The following is an 18,100-nucleotide window of genomic DNA, read 5'->3' as shown; positions in this document are numbered from 1 at the left end:
GGCCCTGGGGTAGCTTGGTCAGTTAAGCATCTGCCTTCAGCTCAGGTCATGATCCTGAGGTCTTCGGATCGAGCCCCCTGGTGGGCTCCCTACTCAGCAGGGAGTCTGCTTCTCCCTCTGCCTCTCTCCCTGGCTTGTGTTCTGTTTTCTCAAATGAATAAGAATCTTTAAAAAAAAGTTTTTACATCTAGATTCATGGGTGAAAATAAAAAGTAATTCTCCTTTCTTATGTTTGTTGGGTTTTGGTATCAAGGTGACATCGATCTCATAAAATGAGTTAGGTGGCATTAACTCCTGTTCTTCAGAAGGGTTTATGTAAGACTGGAATGACTTCCTCCTTGAGTATTTTTAGAACAATCTGGTGAAGGTCTCTAGGCTTATAGTTTTCTTAAGGAATGGTCTTTGGATTCTATTTCTTTGATGATTAAAGGAATATTCAGGGATGTCTGGGTGGCTCAGTTGGTTAAGCAACTGCCTTCAGCTTAGGTCATGCTCCTGGAGTCCCAGCATCAAGATCTACATCGGGCTCCCCGCTCACTGGATAGTCTGCTTCTCCCTCTGACCCTCTTCCCTCTCATGCTCTCTTTTTCTCATTAGCTCTCTCAAATAAATAAATAAATAAATAAATAAATAAATAAATCTTTAAAAAAGAAAAAAGGAATATTCAGGTATTCCTTTTGAAACAGTTTTGGGAAGTTATGCTTTTCCAGGAATGTCACTATTTCGCCTGAATTTTCAAATGTATCAATAGGAACTTATTTCCGGTGCACACACATTTAAACATCTACTTGGTAGATTGAGCCTCTTCTTGTCATCTGTCTTTCCAGATGCTGACGGAACGTTACCACCTCTCTTTTGGTTTGTACTTGAGTGTTATGGCTCATTCTGCCCTTTCACCTTGGACCTGCCTGTCTTTCTGACGGAGATGCACAGTTGAAAGGCAACACAGACTTGCCGTGGAAAGCTGAGCTACACTGCACTCTGCCTTGGAACCCACTGGGTGCGGCCTGCATGAGGCCTTGAGCTGACGCGAGCCTCCCCGGCACACAGCAGTGCGGTCACAACCCAGAAGGCCACCAGTAAACGTAAATTGCTGGTAGGACTCCTCCATGCGATGAGCATTCTTCCCCACCTCCAAGGTGCCCCGGGGTAAGAGCCCCTGAAGCTTGTTAAAACCCGGCTCCCTTGACCCTCATGTGCCCCGGACACCCTGCCCTCACATCGACATGTGGCCCCTCCGGGTGCCTGTGGGTTACCGACTTCTCTATCTCACTTTCCCGCGTGGCCTTACTGGGGCTTACCAACACCCCAGGGCTCTGCTTCACGTACGCTAGTTTAACATCTAGCCTCTTTAGTGTTACTTACTCCCGATATATTGCTTTTAAATCTTTCCATTTTGCATTTTCGATTTTACCACTTGTCCTATCTTTTCTTGCCCTCATTCGTATTTTTTTTTAAAGATTTTATTTATTTATTTGATAGATATCACAAGCAGGCAAAGAGGCAGGCAGAGAGAGAGAGAGGAGGAAGCAGGCTCCCTGCTGAGCAGAGAGCCCGATGCGGGGCTCCATCCCAGGACCCCGGGACCATGACCCGAGCCGAAGGCAGAGGCCTTAGCCCACTGAGCCACCCAGGCGCCCCTCATTCGTATTTTTTTAAAAAATCATTTTTTCGCTATACTAGTTTAAAAGTTACAGACATTTTCTTCCCACAAATTTCATCATGTGTATTTTTAAACCATAAAGTGAATCAACATCTTTCTCCTCTCTGGAATGATTTTAGACTTTAGAAGACAACTCCATTGACCCCTTCCCTGATTATATGCTATTATTATTGTGCATTTGAATTCCATACATTTTTTTTTTAGATTTATTTATTTATTTGACAGACAGAGATCACATAAGTATGCAGAGAAGCAGGCTCCCCGCTGAGCAGAGAGCCCAATGTGGGGCTTGATCCCAAGACCCTGGGATCATGATCTGAGCAGAAGGCAGAGGCTTTTACCCACTGAGGCACCCAGGCGCCCCCAAATTCCATGTTTGTTTGTTTGTTTGTTTGTTGACAATGGGGCATCCGGCCACTGAATTCCATGTATTTTTAAATCGCCAAAGATGTTATTATTGTTTCATGGAATCAATGTTCATTTACATTTATATTTACTGTGTCTTTTTTACTCTAGTTTTCCTTGCCTCCCATGCATCCAACACTGAATTACATTCCTCTTCCTGATGAGAACTGCCTTTAATATAGGTCTGCTGGTGATGACACTCAGTTTGGGCTTGAAAATATGCCGATTTTGACCTCATTCCTAAAAGGCATTTTGTCCAGAAGGAAATTTTAGCTCACAGGGTGCTCACGGGGCTAACCCAACTCACATACCACTGACTGTCTTCACTTGGGGAAGGCTCCCCACCGTCGTAACTACTCCTGATGAAATACATCCCTCTGTTGCTTCCTGTCTGTCAGCTACTGATCCTTGCAACCGTGGAACGTTCCACCCCATCCTACGGACCCTTGCTTCCGACCTATTTTTCAGTTCGCCAGCTCGCCCCTCCTGCTACGTCCAATGTTTAGTTAAGCCCATCCAGGGAACTCTGAATTCAGGCAGCTGTATTTTTTCAGGCTGCTGTATTAGTTCCCTGAAGACATGTTGGAGCCTTTTATCTCTTTAAGCCTGAGAGCCACCGTTGTTTTATAGGCCTTGTCTGATAACTCTCATATCTGGGCTCTCTAGTACTATTTGCCACTTCTGCTCGTTCCCAGGCACTGTCTGTCTGCTTTTCTTTGTGTCCTGGACACTATCCTTAAAAACGTTTAGGAGTAAAGAGCCGTCCTCCAGAGAGGATTGAGGGCTGGTTGGTTTCAAGTTCACCCTACGCTCAGGATAAAGCCCTCTGGAGGCTCAGCTCATGACTTATTTGCGGGTGATGGGCTTGATACTTCATGTGGGTGTATCTAGGTGTGGGTCTTTTTCATTCACTACACCAGGCAGTCTGCAGGTCCTAGCAGTCAAGATCTTCAGAGACCTGGAAATGCCCTCCAACCAGTCGTGTCTTCCTTCCCATTTTCTTTAAGCTTTCTTTCTGAGACAATCTGACAATCTGAGGCTGGACTTCCCGGACAGGTCTCCTATCCATTACCTTCTCTCCATTCCCAATCGTCTGTTTCCTTATGCTCTAGCAGAATTGACCCATTTGTCTTTTAGCCCTTCTGCTGAATCTTCTCTAGCTTCTGGTCATCACTTCTAATCTTGCTCTTGACTATACTTTTGTATGGTATTTTATTCTCTATATTTCTCAGTTCTCCACAGTATCTGTTTTCTTTGAAGTGAGTTTCTATGCTTATGTAGGTCTTCCTATTTTGCTGCATTTTCCCCCATTATACCCAATGATCCTCGTCGTTTGTTCACACCTAGGAGTCTGTTCTTATTTTAGGATGAAGGACTTGGCATTTGGTGTGTATTATGTAAGGAGACTGCTTTTCTGCCCTGGCATCTCCCTGAGCAGACATATCACTGACTGCTGAGCAGGGCTCTGTCTACACAGAGGAGTTATGTGGATAGTCAGCTGCACTTTAGAACAGCCCCTCCCCTGCCCCAAAAGCCAGAATAAGGAAGGTTTTCCTTGTATAGATACCACTAGTCACCCCAAACCCTTAGCTCTCCCTAAACAAGTGTGCTAACTTTCTTCAGAAGTCGGGTGACTCCTTGTTTTTCTCCCACCACCCATCCTGGGTAAGCTCAACCTTTGTTAGCAGCAGGAAAAGCCAAGAACAACCGAAGCTTCCAGGTGTAATCACCAGCACAACGATAAGTCAACCAGACAGTGCACTAGGAAGATAACCTCCTGCCATTTCTGGGGCCACAGTTCCTTCCAGTCAAGTGTGCCCGACAGTGGAGAAGCCAGTCCGTATTTATGATCTGCACTGCCCGCACCAGGAAAAGAGAAACAACACACATGCAGCAAACCTAGAAGCTCATGGAACACAGGTTTAATTTAGCCCTTTTCTATATAAACAAAAATGTTTATCTTTGCCTGCGACACCACTCTTCCCCCAGGCCTCCTCAGACTCACCCCGACTGTAGGAGCCAGTTCCACAGCTGCTTTGCGGCTAATGAATGACTACTCTCAGACACATGGTGCATCTCTTACTATCAGTGTATCAGTGTGGGAAGGGAGCACCCCAACGGAGGCAACGAGATGGCCGGTGCACAAAAGCCTTGCAGCCCTTCAGCTCCCTTCAACCCAACTCCAAGGTGCCCTTGGCTGACGTCGTGTCTGTTTTTCTAGCAGGTCTTGGTGCAGCCTCTATAGACTTCCCTGAATTCACACATCCCATCTCTGATGAACTCCTACCCCTCTTCCCACGTGACCGATGCTCTGACCAATCACTGCACCTTCCACTAGAGAATCATCAGGGTCACCCCTCTCCGTGTCCACTCTTACTCCTCTATCCTCCACCCCACCCATCAACTCTGAGCCCAAAGCCTCCCGGCAAAGGCTGACATGAAGGCTTGCTGTCCCTACTCTAGTTCATTCTCTACCACAACACTCCTCAATTAATATCTACTTACAAGAGATTTGGTGACATGTCTGTCTTTTCAACAACCATGTCTTCTACTGCCTTCCCATTAGTGGCTTCCTTTTTAAGGTTTTTATACCTTTGATACTCACATTTAGGGGGCCATTCGAATACATGGTTACGGGGGCACCTGGATGGCTCAGACAGGTGAGCGTCTCACTCTTGGTTTCGGCTCAGGTCACCATCTCAGGTTCGTGAGCTGGAGCCCCATGTTGATTCCTGCGATTCTTTCCCTCTTCCTCTCCCTCCCCCGCTGCCACTCTCTCCTACTTACTCACTCGCGCTCTCTCTCTCTAAAGTAAATATATAAAATCTTAAAAAGATAAAAAAAAAAAAAGAAAATGTGATGTTGATAGCCACAAAAAAACATCAGCTATAGGAGTGGGTGTTTGAGGGAAATAAAATCATAAAGATGAACAGAACTTTAAAAAAAATTTCCTTCCTCTTCTGGAATAGAAAAGTAAAGGATGGCTCTGGCCCAGATGGCACGTAACAGTACAGTCAAAACACTGGGGTCCAGTAGTTGGACTCCCCAGCACTTACTAAAGTACCAAACTAAGCACTTCACATGCACTCTTACTCCCCCACGTCAACCATCTTAGCTGAAAGTTTTGCTATTAAAAAAATTATTTCCTCCCCATTACAAAAGCAATGCATATTTATAATAGAACACATGTAAAATATTTACAATAAACACAAAGAAAATTTAAATTACTCATTTTGATGGTTAATTTTACATGTCAACTTGGCTAGGCTATGGTGCCCAGTTTGTCTGGAAAAATATTAGATAGATGCCGCTGTGAAGGTATTTTGTAGATTAATTAACATCTATAAGCAACTGACTTTAAGTAAAACATTACCCTTGATAGTATGGGTGGGCCCCATCTAGTCAGTTGAAGGCTCCCTGGGCCAAAATTGAGGTTGCCCAAAGAAGGAATTCTGCCTCAAGACTAACATAGTAATCCTGCCTGAGTTTCCAGCCAGCTGGCTGTCCTATGCACTTTGGATTTGCCAGCCCCTATAACTGTGTGAGCCAATTCCTTAAACTCTCTCTCTCTAGAAATATCTATATATGTACCCTTCATATGTCAGTTGTTTTTCTAGAGAATGCTTACTGACAGACACAGAATTTCACCTGCCAAAGAGAATTCTTATTAGCATTTTCTCCTTCTTCCAGTCTTTTTTCTATGTACTTATGGTATATGTGTGTGTGACCATGCACATATAAGCATGTATATGTATTTATACATATATATAATTATACAAACATGTAATTATACACATAAACACATACACACACATGAATAATCACCTCATCCCCAGTTTGTCTTGGATTTTCCCGGTTTTAGCACTGGGAATCCCACATCCTGCGGAAATCTCAGTCCCAGGCAAACTGGGATGGTTGGTTACCTTAATACATATATATATACATACAATCTTCTTTTTAATCAAAATTGTGATCATTCTTTTTTTTTTAATTTTTTAAAAGATTTTATTTATTTGTTTGACAGAGAGAGACCACAAGTAGGCAGAGAGGCGGGCTGAGACAGAGGAGGAAGCAGGCTCCCTGCTGAGCAGAGAGCCAGATGTGCGACCCAATCCCAGGACCCCAGGGCCATGTCCTAAGCTGAACCCACTGAGACACCCAGGCACCCAAAATTGTGATCATTCTATACATACTGTTTTTGTAATCTAATTTCTTCACTTAAAAATAATTTCCCAAACTTCCCAAAAGATTCTTTTGTGACATCCAGTTTAATGGCTGCATTGCAATTCATTTTATGAGTGTACCCTTTCATTTAATCCATTCCCTGTTACTGGATATCCAGGTTTCCAGTTCTACCACTTTAAAATTACCTTTGGGTGTAAAGCCAATAAAGGATGGAAGAGTAGGAGGAGAAGAAATCATACACAAAGTGCAGACCATAGCCCTCAAAAACAGGCATAGTGTCCTTCAGTAATAACTGTTCACGATTCTCAGTCCTGGACACCTGTGCTGGTGCAGCTACACGACACAGAGGATGGGCAATCTCTCTATACTCCACCTAAAACCACATGCATGATGATGCACTCAAACTTCACCAGACATTGTAGCCTTACCTTTTTAATTCATTTACAATCGAAGCATGAACGTTGATAGCGATTTTGCCATCCAACTGTGTTTTTAAGTCCTGGCATTCGGTCCTTAAAATTTCCAACTCCTCCTTGTTTTGGGTTAGTTCTTTTTCTTGGTTCTGTGTTTTAGTCTCCAGAAGCATTAGCTGTTTAGTCAGTTTAGAAACTGAAAAACAAATGAAATGGTACAGAAGACTTAAGAAAATGTGATTATTGATTACTAGGTAATGCCAAGAAGAGCCAGCTTATAAATAATACTCTTAAAAAAACTTTTGGAGATTTATAAATTAATATCAAAAACCTTATACTTAGAAATTACTCTCCCCATATTAAACATTCACTAAATATCGACTTCAGTACTGGGGTTCAGTATGTTGATACCATTGCTAATACACGATGCTAATTAAACGAGACAGGATTTTAGCCTTCAAGGAACGGACTTTCTGAAGACCAAAGCCTTAAGTCACACAGGGACATTCATCGTCATGATGCTGTTCCTAAAACTGCAAGATTTTCAAGTCTTTAAGGACATCAAATAGGACCCAAATACAGACTGAATTTATGACTTTTCTTCTCTTTTATTTTAAAGTAAATCATAAATATTTTTGTCCTGGGAAACACCGTATATGTAATGATAAGACACTTCCCAGACATCTGTTGAAAGCAGCACTTAGAAGTAAGTACTACTACAGAGTAGAAGGATTTAAAGTTTTATGCTTTAACAACAGACAAGCAGCTGATATCCAAGCTTTATAAAGAACTCCTCAAATTCAACACCCAAAAGATAGATAATCATACCAAAAAATGGGCAGAAGACATGAACAGTCACTTCTCCAAAGAAGACATACAAATGGCTAACAGACACATGAAAAAATGTTCATCATCATTAACCAACCGGGAAATTCAAATCAAAACCACACTGAGATACCGCCTTATACCAGTTAAAATGGCCAAAATTATCAGGACAGGAAACAACATGTGTTGGAGAGGATGTGGAGAAAGGGGAACCCTCTTTCACCATTGGTGGGAATGCAAGTTGGTGTAGCCACTTTGAAAACAGTGTGGAGATTCCTCAAGAAATTAAAAATAGAGGGGTGCCTGGGTGGCTCAGTGGGTTAAAGCCTCAGCCTTCGGCTCAGATCAGGATCCCAGGGTCCTGGGATGGAGCCCTGCATCAGGCTCTCTGCTCAGCAAGGAGCCTGCTTCCTCCTCTCTCTCTCTGCCTGCCTCTCTGCCTACTTGTGATCTCTGTCAAATAAATTAAAAAAAAAAAAAAAAAAAGAAATTAAAAATAGAGCTACCCTATGACCCTGCAATTGCACTACCAGGTATTTACCCCAAAGATACAGATGTAGTGAAAAGAAGGGCCATCTGTACCCCAATGTTCATAGCAGCAACGGCCACAGTCACCAAACTGTGGAAAGAGTTAAGAGGCCCTTCAACAGACAAATGGATAAAGAAGATATGGTCCATATATACACACAATGGAATATTATGCCTCCATCAGAAAGGATGAATACCCAACTTTTGTATCTTCATGGACAGGACTGGAGGAGATTATGCTGAGTGAAATAAGGCAAACAGAGAAAGTCAATTATAATATGGTTTCACTTACTTGTGGAGCATAAGGAATAACATGGAGGACATTAGGAGAAGGAAAGGAAAAGTGAATTGGGGTAAATGAGAAGGGGAGACGAACCATGAGAGACTGTGGACTCTGAGAAACAAACTGAGGGGTTTGGAGGGGAGGGGAATAGGGGAATGGGTAAGCCTGGTGGTGAGTATTAAGGAGGGCACGTATTACATGGAGCACTGGGTGTGGTGCCTAAACAATGAATCTTGGAACACTGAAAAAATTAAATTAAATTTTAAAAAATCCTTCTACTCTATGAAAAGATTTAGTTCGTCAAAATGAATAACTCCTTCTGGGAAACAGGAAAATAGGACAAGAAGCTGACTGGATCAAATTACAGAGGCCTAAAGGTTGGCCCAATCTACACAACCAGAACCAGCAACATACCTGCTCACATCTGTGACATTTGAAGAAATTAAGCTTGGGAAATACAAAATTAATTTTCTCTGCCATCTCTGGTCTTAAAAACAAAGACAGGAGGACAACTTTCTCTCCCTTCCACTCCAAATGATGCCAGAGTAAAGGCAAATACGTCTGTGCCACATAGAGTCTAAGGGGAAGTCCTGTGAACTAAGCACCTGTTGGATGCTCTAAGGTTTTATATTTTTATATCAAACTTTTTAAAGATTTTATTTATTTGAGAGAGAGAGTAAATTGGGAGGGAGGGAAGGGAGAGAATCTGAAGCAGGCTATGGTCAGAGCTCGATCCCACAAGTGGGAGATCATGACCTGAGCTGGTACCAAGAGTCGGATGCTCAACCGCCTGAGCCCCCCCAGGTGCCCCCAGACACTCTCACTTTTACACAGGAGCTGGCTCGTGGAAACAGATGGAGTAACTTCAGCAGCAGTGGGGGCTTCAGTGCCCAGGGCGTTAAGGGCATCGTTACATAATCAGGAGCAGAGGGGAAGAGAGAAAGGAGGGGTTACACTGGCTCAGTCAAGACACTTACATTCTGCCCTCCTAAGCGGTGTTACTCTTTACCAGGAAAGTCAGTAAAGCACAAGAAAACACCACCACCTTCTGTGCTCTGGGCTTCAACCAAAGTGGGAGCAATGACTCAATCTGGCCCACTTCAAAGCCCATGGTCACACGCTCTGAGGCTCCCAGGGGCAGGGAGGTACACACGAAAGGCACGGGAGGGAGACTTAGCCTGTCACAGCACCCACAGCTCTGAACCAGGAAGGGCAGGAGCACAAAGAAACTGTTCGGAGAGAGAATTCATTCTACTCATTCACTCACATAACAAATATTCAGGTACCCTTGCTGGTGCTGTTTCAAAGGGTCACCTCACATGATCTTTTCCAATTACGTGGCACTAATCCCCACAAAGCCAGTTCTGCTGACTCTAAAGGGGTCATCTACATCCGCTTTCTAAGATATATAGAATAACTGGAAAGACGTGGTGGAATCTAAGAGAAAGCGATCAATACATTACGGGTAATACTGGGTATGTTGTAACATAAACAGCTGCCTTTCAGTGAAGAGGAACACATTTTAGAAATGTGATTTCCTCCATTTGTAATTTGAAGGGAGTCCTACCAGGAGCAGGGTTGGGGACGGAGGCACCGGTGCCCAGTGATGCTGGAAAGATAGCTCACCTTCCTGGAGACGCTCCTGGTGGGTGTCCTTGACTTTTCTCTGCTGAATCTCCAGCTGCTCTATCAACAACTTGTTCTCCTCTAAAACCAGTTCCGCCTGAGTCTGGAGCTGACGCCTACAATTGATTTACAAAGTTAAATTCTGCCACTCAGGTACTGAATGATTACAGAGACACTCCGGCATCTAAAAGCCATTGATGTGTTGCCGGTCATGAACATCTGGACGAGTTTTAATTCTAAACACGTCATTCACACAGCTCATCCTACCATTCGCATTGAATGGGACAGGGGAGGAGCAATGAAGTTTGCATTATGAACTGCTTCAGTAACTTTCTAAAATGCAACATTTCGAACATACACAAAAGCAGAAAAGAACTGGAGAACAGACTCTCACGTACACAACACAACACCCAGCTCGAACGGTTGCCAAATGGCTAATCTTGTTTCATGTATTAACCTCCAATTCTGACACCCAATGGATTATTCTGAAGCCAGTAGGAAATTAGAAGAATTTGGAAAGAATTCAGAAAGTTCCCATTTTGACAGAGAAGTACTCCCTTATAATCAATAGCATATCTGCCCCCAAATAATGACTGGGAAAAGCCTCTGGCTGATTTCTTAAACCATACTATACTAAAACTGCCCTTTCCTTACAGAGGGTGCGGAGTCAATTCTGGCTCAGCTCAACCTTGGTGACCAAAAATTCCAATTAAAATGAGCTAAAGGGTCCTTTAGAAACCTGGTTAAATGCTAACCATTCAAAGGAAATGGTAAACCAGTAAATTATCACAACTTTTCACTGTGAATTCAAAAAGTAAGGTGGAGGAAGGAGAGAAAAAAGAGGAAGGGAGTCGAGCTGTACCAGTGACTTCCCTCTAACAGGGGCTGCCCACACAGCACCCAGGATGGGGAGGGAGCTAGCTACCCTGCTGTGCAGAATGGGAGCCCAGGAACAGGAGCCCACTGGGGCTCCCTTGGCCTGGCCTCCTTGTTCTTACCTCAGGAGGACTAGCTCCACTTCCTCCTGTTTACATTTTGAACTTTCTTTTTTTTTTTAAGATTTTATTTATTTATTAGAGAGAGCGAGCGAGCATGGGTACACACCAGCAGGGGGGAGGGGGAGAAGGAGAGAAGCAGGCCCCCTGCTGAGCAGGGATCCTGAAGCGCTGGCTGGATCCCACCACTCTGAGATCATAACCTGAGCTAAAGGCCGACCCTTAACGGACTGAGCCACCCAAGTGCCCCTACACTTTGGCCTTTCTTAGGACTCCCCTTCTCCTTCCCTAGCTTCCTCCTTCCTTCCTTTCCTCTTCTTTTCTTCTTTCCTTAACTCCTTCCCTCCCTCCTTTCTTCCCTTTCCATCGTTCCCTCCACCTTTTCTTTCTTTTTTAAATGAAAGGGACTCTCCTATTTCTTAAAAAGAGAAAAAAAAGTTCAAGCCTTATATTTAGTTTAATACTCCCTCCCATTTTATGGGTGGAGAAACTGAGGCCTGCAAAGCATGAGGTATCCCGGCTGGTCAGAGAGTCAGAAATGAAATGCAGAGTTTAGTTACAGCCCAGAAGTTCAAGGAGAAATTATGTGAAACTGAGGGGAGAGCTTCAACTCAAGTCGGAAGCTGTTATGCCAGAGTATCTAGGCACCCCCGCCTGTGTGCACAGGGACGGGGGCAGCAGCCAGGGAGGCTGAGGGAGGGTACAGGGGCAGGAGCTTCTGGGGTGGCTGGAGACCTGCCTCCATGAACCATGCCCCCCCCACCAGCTGGAGGGCAAGGAGTTCAGAGGAAGGGGGAGGCCGGCTAGAGGGGCTCAAGAGGCACCACAAGACCTAATGGCTCCCCACACACTGCCCGGGCCACCACACTAAAGCAGGTGCCAAGTGCAAACCCAAAGAAACAGGATAGGGGAACACTGTACATGTCAATTTGATATTTTAAATTTTTTTTTTTTAAAGATTTTTTTATTTGACAGAGAGAGATCACAGTAGACAGAGAGGCAGGCAGAGAGAGAGAGAGGGAAGCAGGCTCCCTGCTCAGCAGGGAGCCCGATGTGGGACTCGATCCCAGGACCCTGAGATCATGACCCAAGCCGAAGGCAGTGGCTTAACCCACTGAGCCACCCAGGTGCCCTGCACATGTCAATTTGAAAGTGAGGTCTTTCTTTTATTTATTTTGATTTTATAGAGAAGTAAATGGGTTTGACTGGCATTTATATACAAGGTTAGAGGAAGGATCTGTGATCTCAGTTTTCTGGAGAGCTCTTGGAAGCAGTCTAACTGCCTGCTTTCCAGGGTTCCAGTGCAAGCACGTTAAGAGCCCTGACAGAAGAAAATCCAAGTTCAACAGGGGAAGGCACAGTGCACTAAGGTCCAGTAGCTGCTCAGGCCAATCCCAACCGTCACATCAGTGAGAACCCACCTAATGGCAGGAGTGTTGTTGACTCCTATTCTAAATTCCTGGACATCACACATGGAAAATATTTCAATTTTGTTCAGTGATGTTAAGACATGTTAAGAGTTACTAAATATAGCTATCCAAGGAGAAAAGGATTGATCTGAAGAGTCTGAGGTTGGATAGTGCCTTTAGACTTTCTAAGACATTTACTTTTTCCTATGCATGGACTAGCCAGTATTGCCGCTGTGCTGATGAAAAGGACCTGGCCTTGCCCTGGAAGAGCTCACAGAGGAGGACAGGGCAGACAGACACGGAGACACCCAGGCAGGCACAGCATGGCAGGTACCAGGACGGGGCGTGGGTCTCGGGCTGTGTCAGAAGCTGAGACAAGGGAGCCATGAACTCTGCCTTCAGGGAGAGCTACTAACCAGCACCATTTGATCAGGGCCTTGTGAGCAGGGCCTGACAGGTAAGTAAGAGTGCAGAAGGGGCGTTCTGGGGTGAAGCAGGAGCAACAGCAGAGAGCCGGAGGGAGGCCACACTCAGCTTCAGAGAATCTTGAAAGGGCAGGGCAGACAGGAGCTAGTCGTACAGGGCCCCATCCTGAGCTTCCTGTTCTAGAGCCCTGGGAACAGTCACAGGGGGACAAAAAGGATATGGCTCAAGAAGTCTTCAGTGAGAAGGCTGCCCTAGAGAAACACCACCTCAGCAAATAAAAGGGGGAGTGTAGATGGATTTCAGGTTTAAAAACCTACTTGGAATTTTAAATGTAACCCTTAAAATTAGAACCGTTTACTACTATATTGTCATTGTTCCTTATTAATTTCTTAGAAACTCTCCCTGAAAATATTTTAGTTCAAAAAAGAAAACGTATTTGACGATGTCATAAAGTTTATTCCTATTACTCTGTTTCCTTTTGAGTTACCAAAACATCAGAAACCCAGCACCACTTGCCATTCCTCACTGGTCACGGGACTACTCTTGGTTAACTCTCGGTGCAATTCTTCATTTTCTTTCACCACTTCCTGGACTCGCACCCGAAACATTCTCATTTCCTCCTGCAACACAGCGGAGGTGAACTGTAACATGCACAGACACACGTGGCCCCATCCTCAGCTCTCGTGCCGCCGCCGCCGCGCCTCAGGTCAGAGGTCAGCAGCTTTCTAGCAAAGTCTCCCTGAACAGCAGGTACCAGTGCCAGGTGCCAGCCCTTCAGGAGCTCCCAGGGCTGCTGGGGAACCAGGAGAAACCCTGATGCTGAGCGCAAGGGACAGATAGCCTCGGGGTCCGAAATACTCAATTCCTGACTTGATACCATTTTTCTGGCATTGCCAAATACTTGAAAAGATAAAGGCAAGTCAAAAAAAAGCAGAGGTGCCTAGGAACACGACAATCTTTTCTTTGTTTAAAGATTTTGGAGGATAAATGGGAGCTTTTTAGATAAAAGTAAGAACTTTTCCTCCTAATTAAAGCCCACTCGGGAATGGAAGGGGTCAGCGTGGGTAGGGCTTGGAGTCTCCTGATTTTGCCCTGTGGTGATCACGAGAAAGCCTCTCCTATGGGGAGCTACCAGTCAGGACAGCTCCTCCGTCATCGGCAGGACTGAGGACTGCCATGGGGTCTACTTTCCCCTCCTGAACACTGTATTCTGGCATTCCTGTGCGGCCTCCTCCCTCCCACTTCTCTTAGCCAGCCCTCACTGGGCTTCCCTGACTTGCGCTGGCCTTCAGGGAGAGCCTTGGCTACCAATGTTTATTCTCAGATGCTTCTAAATATTTTTCTCCCAGCTCTCTTAGACCTTTATGCTTCTACCGGTTTGGCTTGACAATGCCAAGGAGTTTCTCCTTTACCTTTCTGCCCAGACACACTCCCCAGTGGCTGACTGCCCTTCTACCGAACAGGGCTCGGGCAAACTAAAACCCAAGGGCCAGGGCGTGTTTTGTAGTAAAGTTTTATGGGCACACAGCTACGCCCATTCATTTGCCCTTTGTCTATAGCTGCCTTCCTGCTACCACTGCAGAGCTGAGGAGTTGCAGACAGAGGTCCTGTGGCCTGCAAAGCCTAAAATATTTACTAAATGCCATTTACAAAAAATGTTCCCTGAACCCAGTTTTAGAAGAGGCACCAAACTAATTTTGTTAATTATTTGGCTTGATAGCTAATTAATTAGTGTAATATTAATTCACTCTTTTACCAAGTTAAGTGTCTAATCTAGAAGAAAAGGTTCAAAAGCACATCACGTGGACCATGTATGTGAGGTAGTGTGTAACAAGGGCAGGCTGCAGGACTTAACAGACCCTTCCAGCCAGAGCTCAGGGAATCCAAACTGTTCTCTCTGGATCTTTCCAATTCCAGAGATCTCTGGCCACTTACATGAGCAGAAGGGAGAGGAGGGACACATCTAGCATACCCACATAGCCCTGCCCCCCTGTGTAATGAGAACGAGCTCTGCTGCCAGAGGCCATTCCCATGAAACAGAGGTGATCAGGCAGAATCAATAAAAACCTGGTGCCTTCACCACTACCAACAGAGCAGGACTTCCCTGGGGTCAGCTCTTCAGAGAATAAGGAAGCACTTAAGTCTGAACTTAATTCCCCTGCCTGCCTGGGAAATCTGGGCTTCCGATGCAGGACCACCCCATCCGTCCATACCTCTCCCACCCACCCCAATGCACCCCTCCTGCTCCGCTGATCCCTCCCTCCCTGCCTCCTTCCTTCTTTCTTTCTCTCCCACCCATTGGTACCGCTATGCTCGTTCTTTCCTCCTATCTCTCCTTCCTTCCTCCCTACCCCCTTCCCTTCCATCCTTCCTTCCCTCCCTCCGACATCTGAGTACACAGTAGATACTGGGGCACACCTATCTTTAAAATGTTTCTTTCAAGATTTAAACAGTCTTATTTTTTATAAACCTTGTCCTGAGATGTCTGCCAGCCTACCTGAAGGGTGGCGTTGAGCTCATCCTTCTCTTTCATTCGGTCCTCATAGGCCAGTAACAAGGGTGACAGGTACTTTATATCCAACTGAACATAATGGAATAAAGAAGGTTAACTTGGGTCTTACATCTGAAAACAAACAGCACATTTTTCAGAAGCTAAGAAAATTTAATTCACTTAGAATGGTTTTTCTTAGGTACTCAATGAAAATACAGAAAATACAGGCCTGATATTAAGTAACTTTTACTTACCAACCAGGGTGGTGCTGGGCCCTTGGATGGGAGGCCATCAATATTTAAAGTCTAAGAAAAAAACACATAGTGAAGGCAAATTAAACAATGCTTCCTCTGAAAGGTCAGGCCTTATTCTTTTTTTTTTTCTTCATTAGGTTTAAATTTTAATTCCAGTGTTGTTAACATACAGTATTATATTAGTTTCAGGTGTACAATATTGTGACAACACTCATCACTCATTCATTCAGCAAACAGTGAGAATTCTCTAACTCATTATAGACATGACAATGCAACAGTTTTCCAGGACTTTATGATCTAACAACAGAAGTCTTCTCACACAAATGAACATAATATACTACACACAAAAATACAGTACAGGGCAGAAAATTCTAGCTGCCTTAAGAGTGATACAAACAGAAGTCTGAGATGATTTGAGAAAGAGAGATTCTGACGGGAGTGATCAGGGAAGGCTGTCACGGAGAATGGGGCATTTGCACAGGGCAGGACAGTGTGGGAGAGCAGTGGCCTGTCACTGGGCCTACTTGTCTGTACCCTTTTAAGGGGAACTGGCTCACCCACAGCCCTGCAAAAGGCCCTGGCCTAGGAAGCCTGTCTTAGAATGTTAACTTTTTTTGCTGTAGTTAAAAAAAACATCATGCTATGTGAAAGAAGTCAGTCACAAAAGACCACATGTTGTATGATCTTGTTGACGTGAAATGTTTGGAACAGGCAAATCCACAGAGACTGAAAGTAGCTTAGTGCTTATGAGAGCCTGGGCAGGTGGTGGGGGGAAATGGGGAGTGACTCCTAGCAGGCAGGAAACTTCCTGTCATGATGAACTTGTTCTACAAGTGACCATGGTGATGGTTGCCGGATTCTGTGAGGACAGTAAAAATCACTGAACTGTGCACATTAAGTGGGTGAAGTGAATATGTGAATTATATCTCAATGCTGTTATTTAAAAATTTAAACTCGGGCGCCTGGGTGGCTCAGTGGGTTAAAGCCTCTGCCTTCGGCTCGGGTCATGATCCCAGGGACCTGGGATTGAGCCCCGCATTGGGCTCTCTGCTCAGAGGGGAGCCTGCTTCCTCCTCTCTCTCTTCCTGCCTCTGCCTACTTGTGATCTCTGTCTATCAAATAAATAAATAAAATCTAAATTAAAAAAAAAATTTAAACTTAAGTCCTACTGCAAAATCAGAAGCTTGTAAAACTGCCCTGGATTCTGAGGAACCATGTGAGAAGAGATGTGCCTTTGGCTTTCCACCTTGATTCCAGCAGGGGCCAGTCGGCTTCGTATCCTGACATGTCCTATTCTACCCCGCAACCCCGTCCCTCACGTGCACTACTCTCTAAGGGCAAGGCCCTGACCTTCTGGCTCCTCTTGGTGTTCTTCACAGCCTACATCTCCCAGTTTTGACAGACTGGTCTCTTATGAGACGAGACTCATCAACCAGCCCAGCCTGAGCATCTGGTTGCCTCTCAAACATCTGTGAATTGCCTAAGCCACTGTCTTTCTTCTTAGCGGCTCCCAGTAGCTGAGAGTATACGGAGATTCATTAATTTCCTGAAAGGGAAAACTGTCTTCAGGACCTAGAAGCAGGCTGATTGGAAACCAGACCTCAGGCAGCAGCTGGGAAAGTATGCAGCCAAACCCCTTCCGGGGAAAAAGTAGGATGTGGCTGTTTTTGCCTGCTTCCCCCATGCTGAACCCAGTGTGGAGTTGCAGAGGGGTGCTCCCATGCCTGTTTCAAAACTGATTTTTTGTTTGCTGGTCCTGTGGGAATCAGGAACTCAAGTCCCATGGGCTATGAGAGCTGGATGATTTTGGGGGTGGGGCGGCTATGTAAACTAGTCTGCTTTCTTTCCAAAGTTGGTACACCAACAAATAACAGCTATACCCCGAGGAGCAGGACTGGTCAGCCAAAGATGGCTGCGCTCTGGGGAGGTGACCAAAGTTGGAAGAAGCCCCAGTGTGGTCACAGAGGACCAATGGAGGCACCGAATGCTGTTAGCATAAGGCTTAAGATGGAACATCATGAACCAGATGACACTGTCAAGAAGACTTCATTTTCAATATCATAACCAGAAAAATTAACCAACTCCCATAAGCAGAAAGGAATCTGTTTGAACATGAATCAACATATGTCAGACTTAATGCTGGTCTCCGCGGTCTAAGGGCAAATAGACTTTTTCAATGCATCTTAAATGTGACACAGGCTCGTAGAGCGGGGGCCTACCAATGGCAGTGAGCCCATTTTTGACTGCACACATATCTTACAAAGATTTTGTAGTTTACTTTTGAATACAGGTGATTTGAATTGTGAAACCTATATCAGAACACGGGACTGACTGATTGGTCTTGTTTTTGGTGGTCTGTACCCTGTTACCTTAGCTGTACCTGTGAATGGTGGCCTAGTAGCCAGGCATGGGTCAGCCCCGCTGTCAGAGTAGGAAACAACTTACTGGACTAGAGTTTCTAAGCCTGTCTCTAGAAAGATGTTATTTCCCATTCTGCCCCACCCTATGTTTGCAAGCATATCTTGGATCTAGACAATATAAACTGATTATAAAGGCCCTTCAGTTACCTGAACCTGGTCTAGAAATGCAGTGACTAT

The 18,100-nt window shown here is 44.9% G+C and overlaps 1 protein-coding gene and 1 pseudogene across 6 annotated transcripts in view; one reads left to right on the top strand and one right to left on the bottom strand.

Moving 5' to 3' along the window:
* CEP89 (centrosomal protein 89) overlaps nt 1–18,100 on the bottom strand; it is a 66,276-nt gene that overhangs the window by 18,260 nt on the left and 29,916 nt on the right. For all 6 annotated transcript variants that reach the window (XM_032324935.1, XM_032324936.1, XM_032324930.1 and 3 more), the window contains 5 exons: nt 15,504–15,554; nt 15,256–15,339; nt 13,275–13,378; nt 9,929–10,044; nt 6,682–6,862 (listed from right to left, as the gene is read on the bottom strand). In XM_032324935.1, coding sequence (XP_032180826.1) covers nt 6,682–6,862; nt 9,929–10,044; nt 13,275–13,378; nt 15,256–15,339; nt 15,504–15,554 — 536 coding nt within the window. The remainder of the gene's footprint in view (nt 1–6,681; nt 6,863–9,928; nt 10,045–13,274; nt 13,379–15,255; nt 15,340–15,503; nt 15,555–18,100) is intronic.
* LOC116579487 lies at nt 17,511–18,096 on the top strand (annotated as a pseudogene).

The sequence above is a fragment of the Mustela erminea genome, chromosome 19 (assembly GCF_009829155.1).
Source record: "Mustela erminea isolate mMusErm1 chromosome 19, mMusErm1.Pri, whole genome shotgun sequence".
In the NCBI taxonomy this organism is placed as follows: Eukaryota; Metazoa; Chordata; class Mammalia; order Carnivora; family Mustelidae; genus Mustela; species Mustela erminea.
Note: the sequence above shows the minus strand (reverse complement) of the source record. Positions and strands in the feature narration are given on the sequence as shown.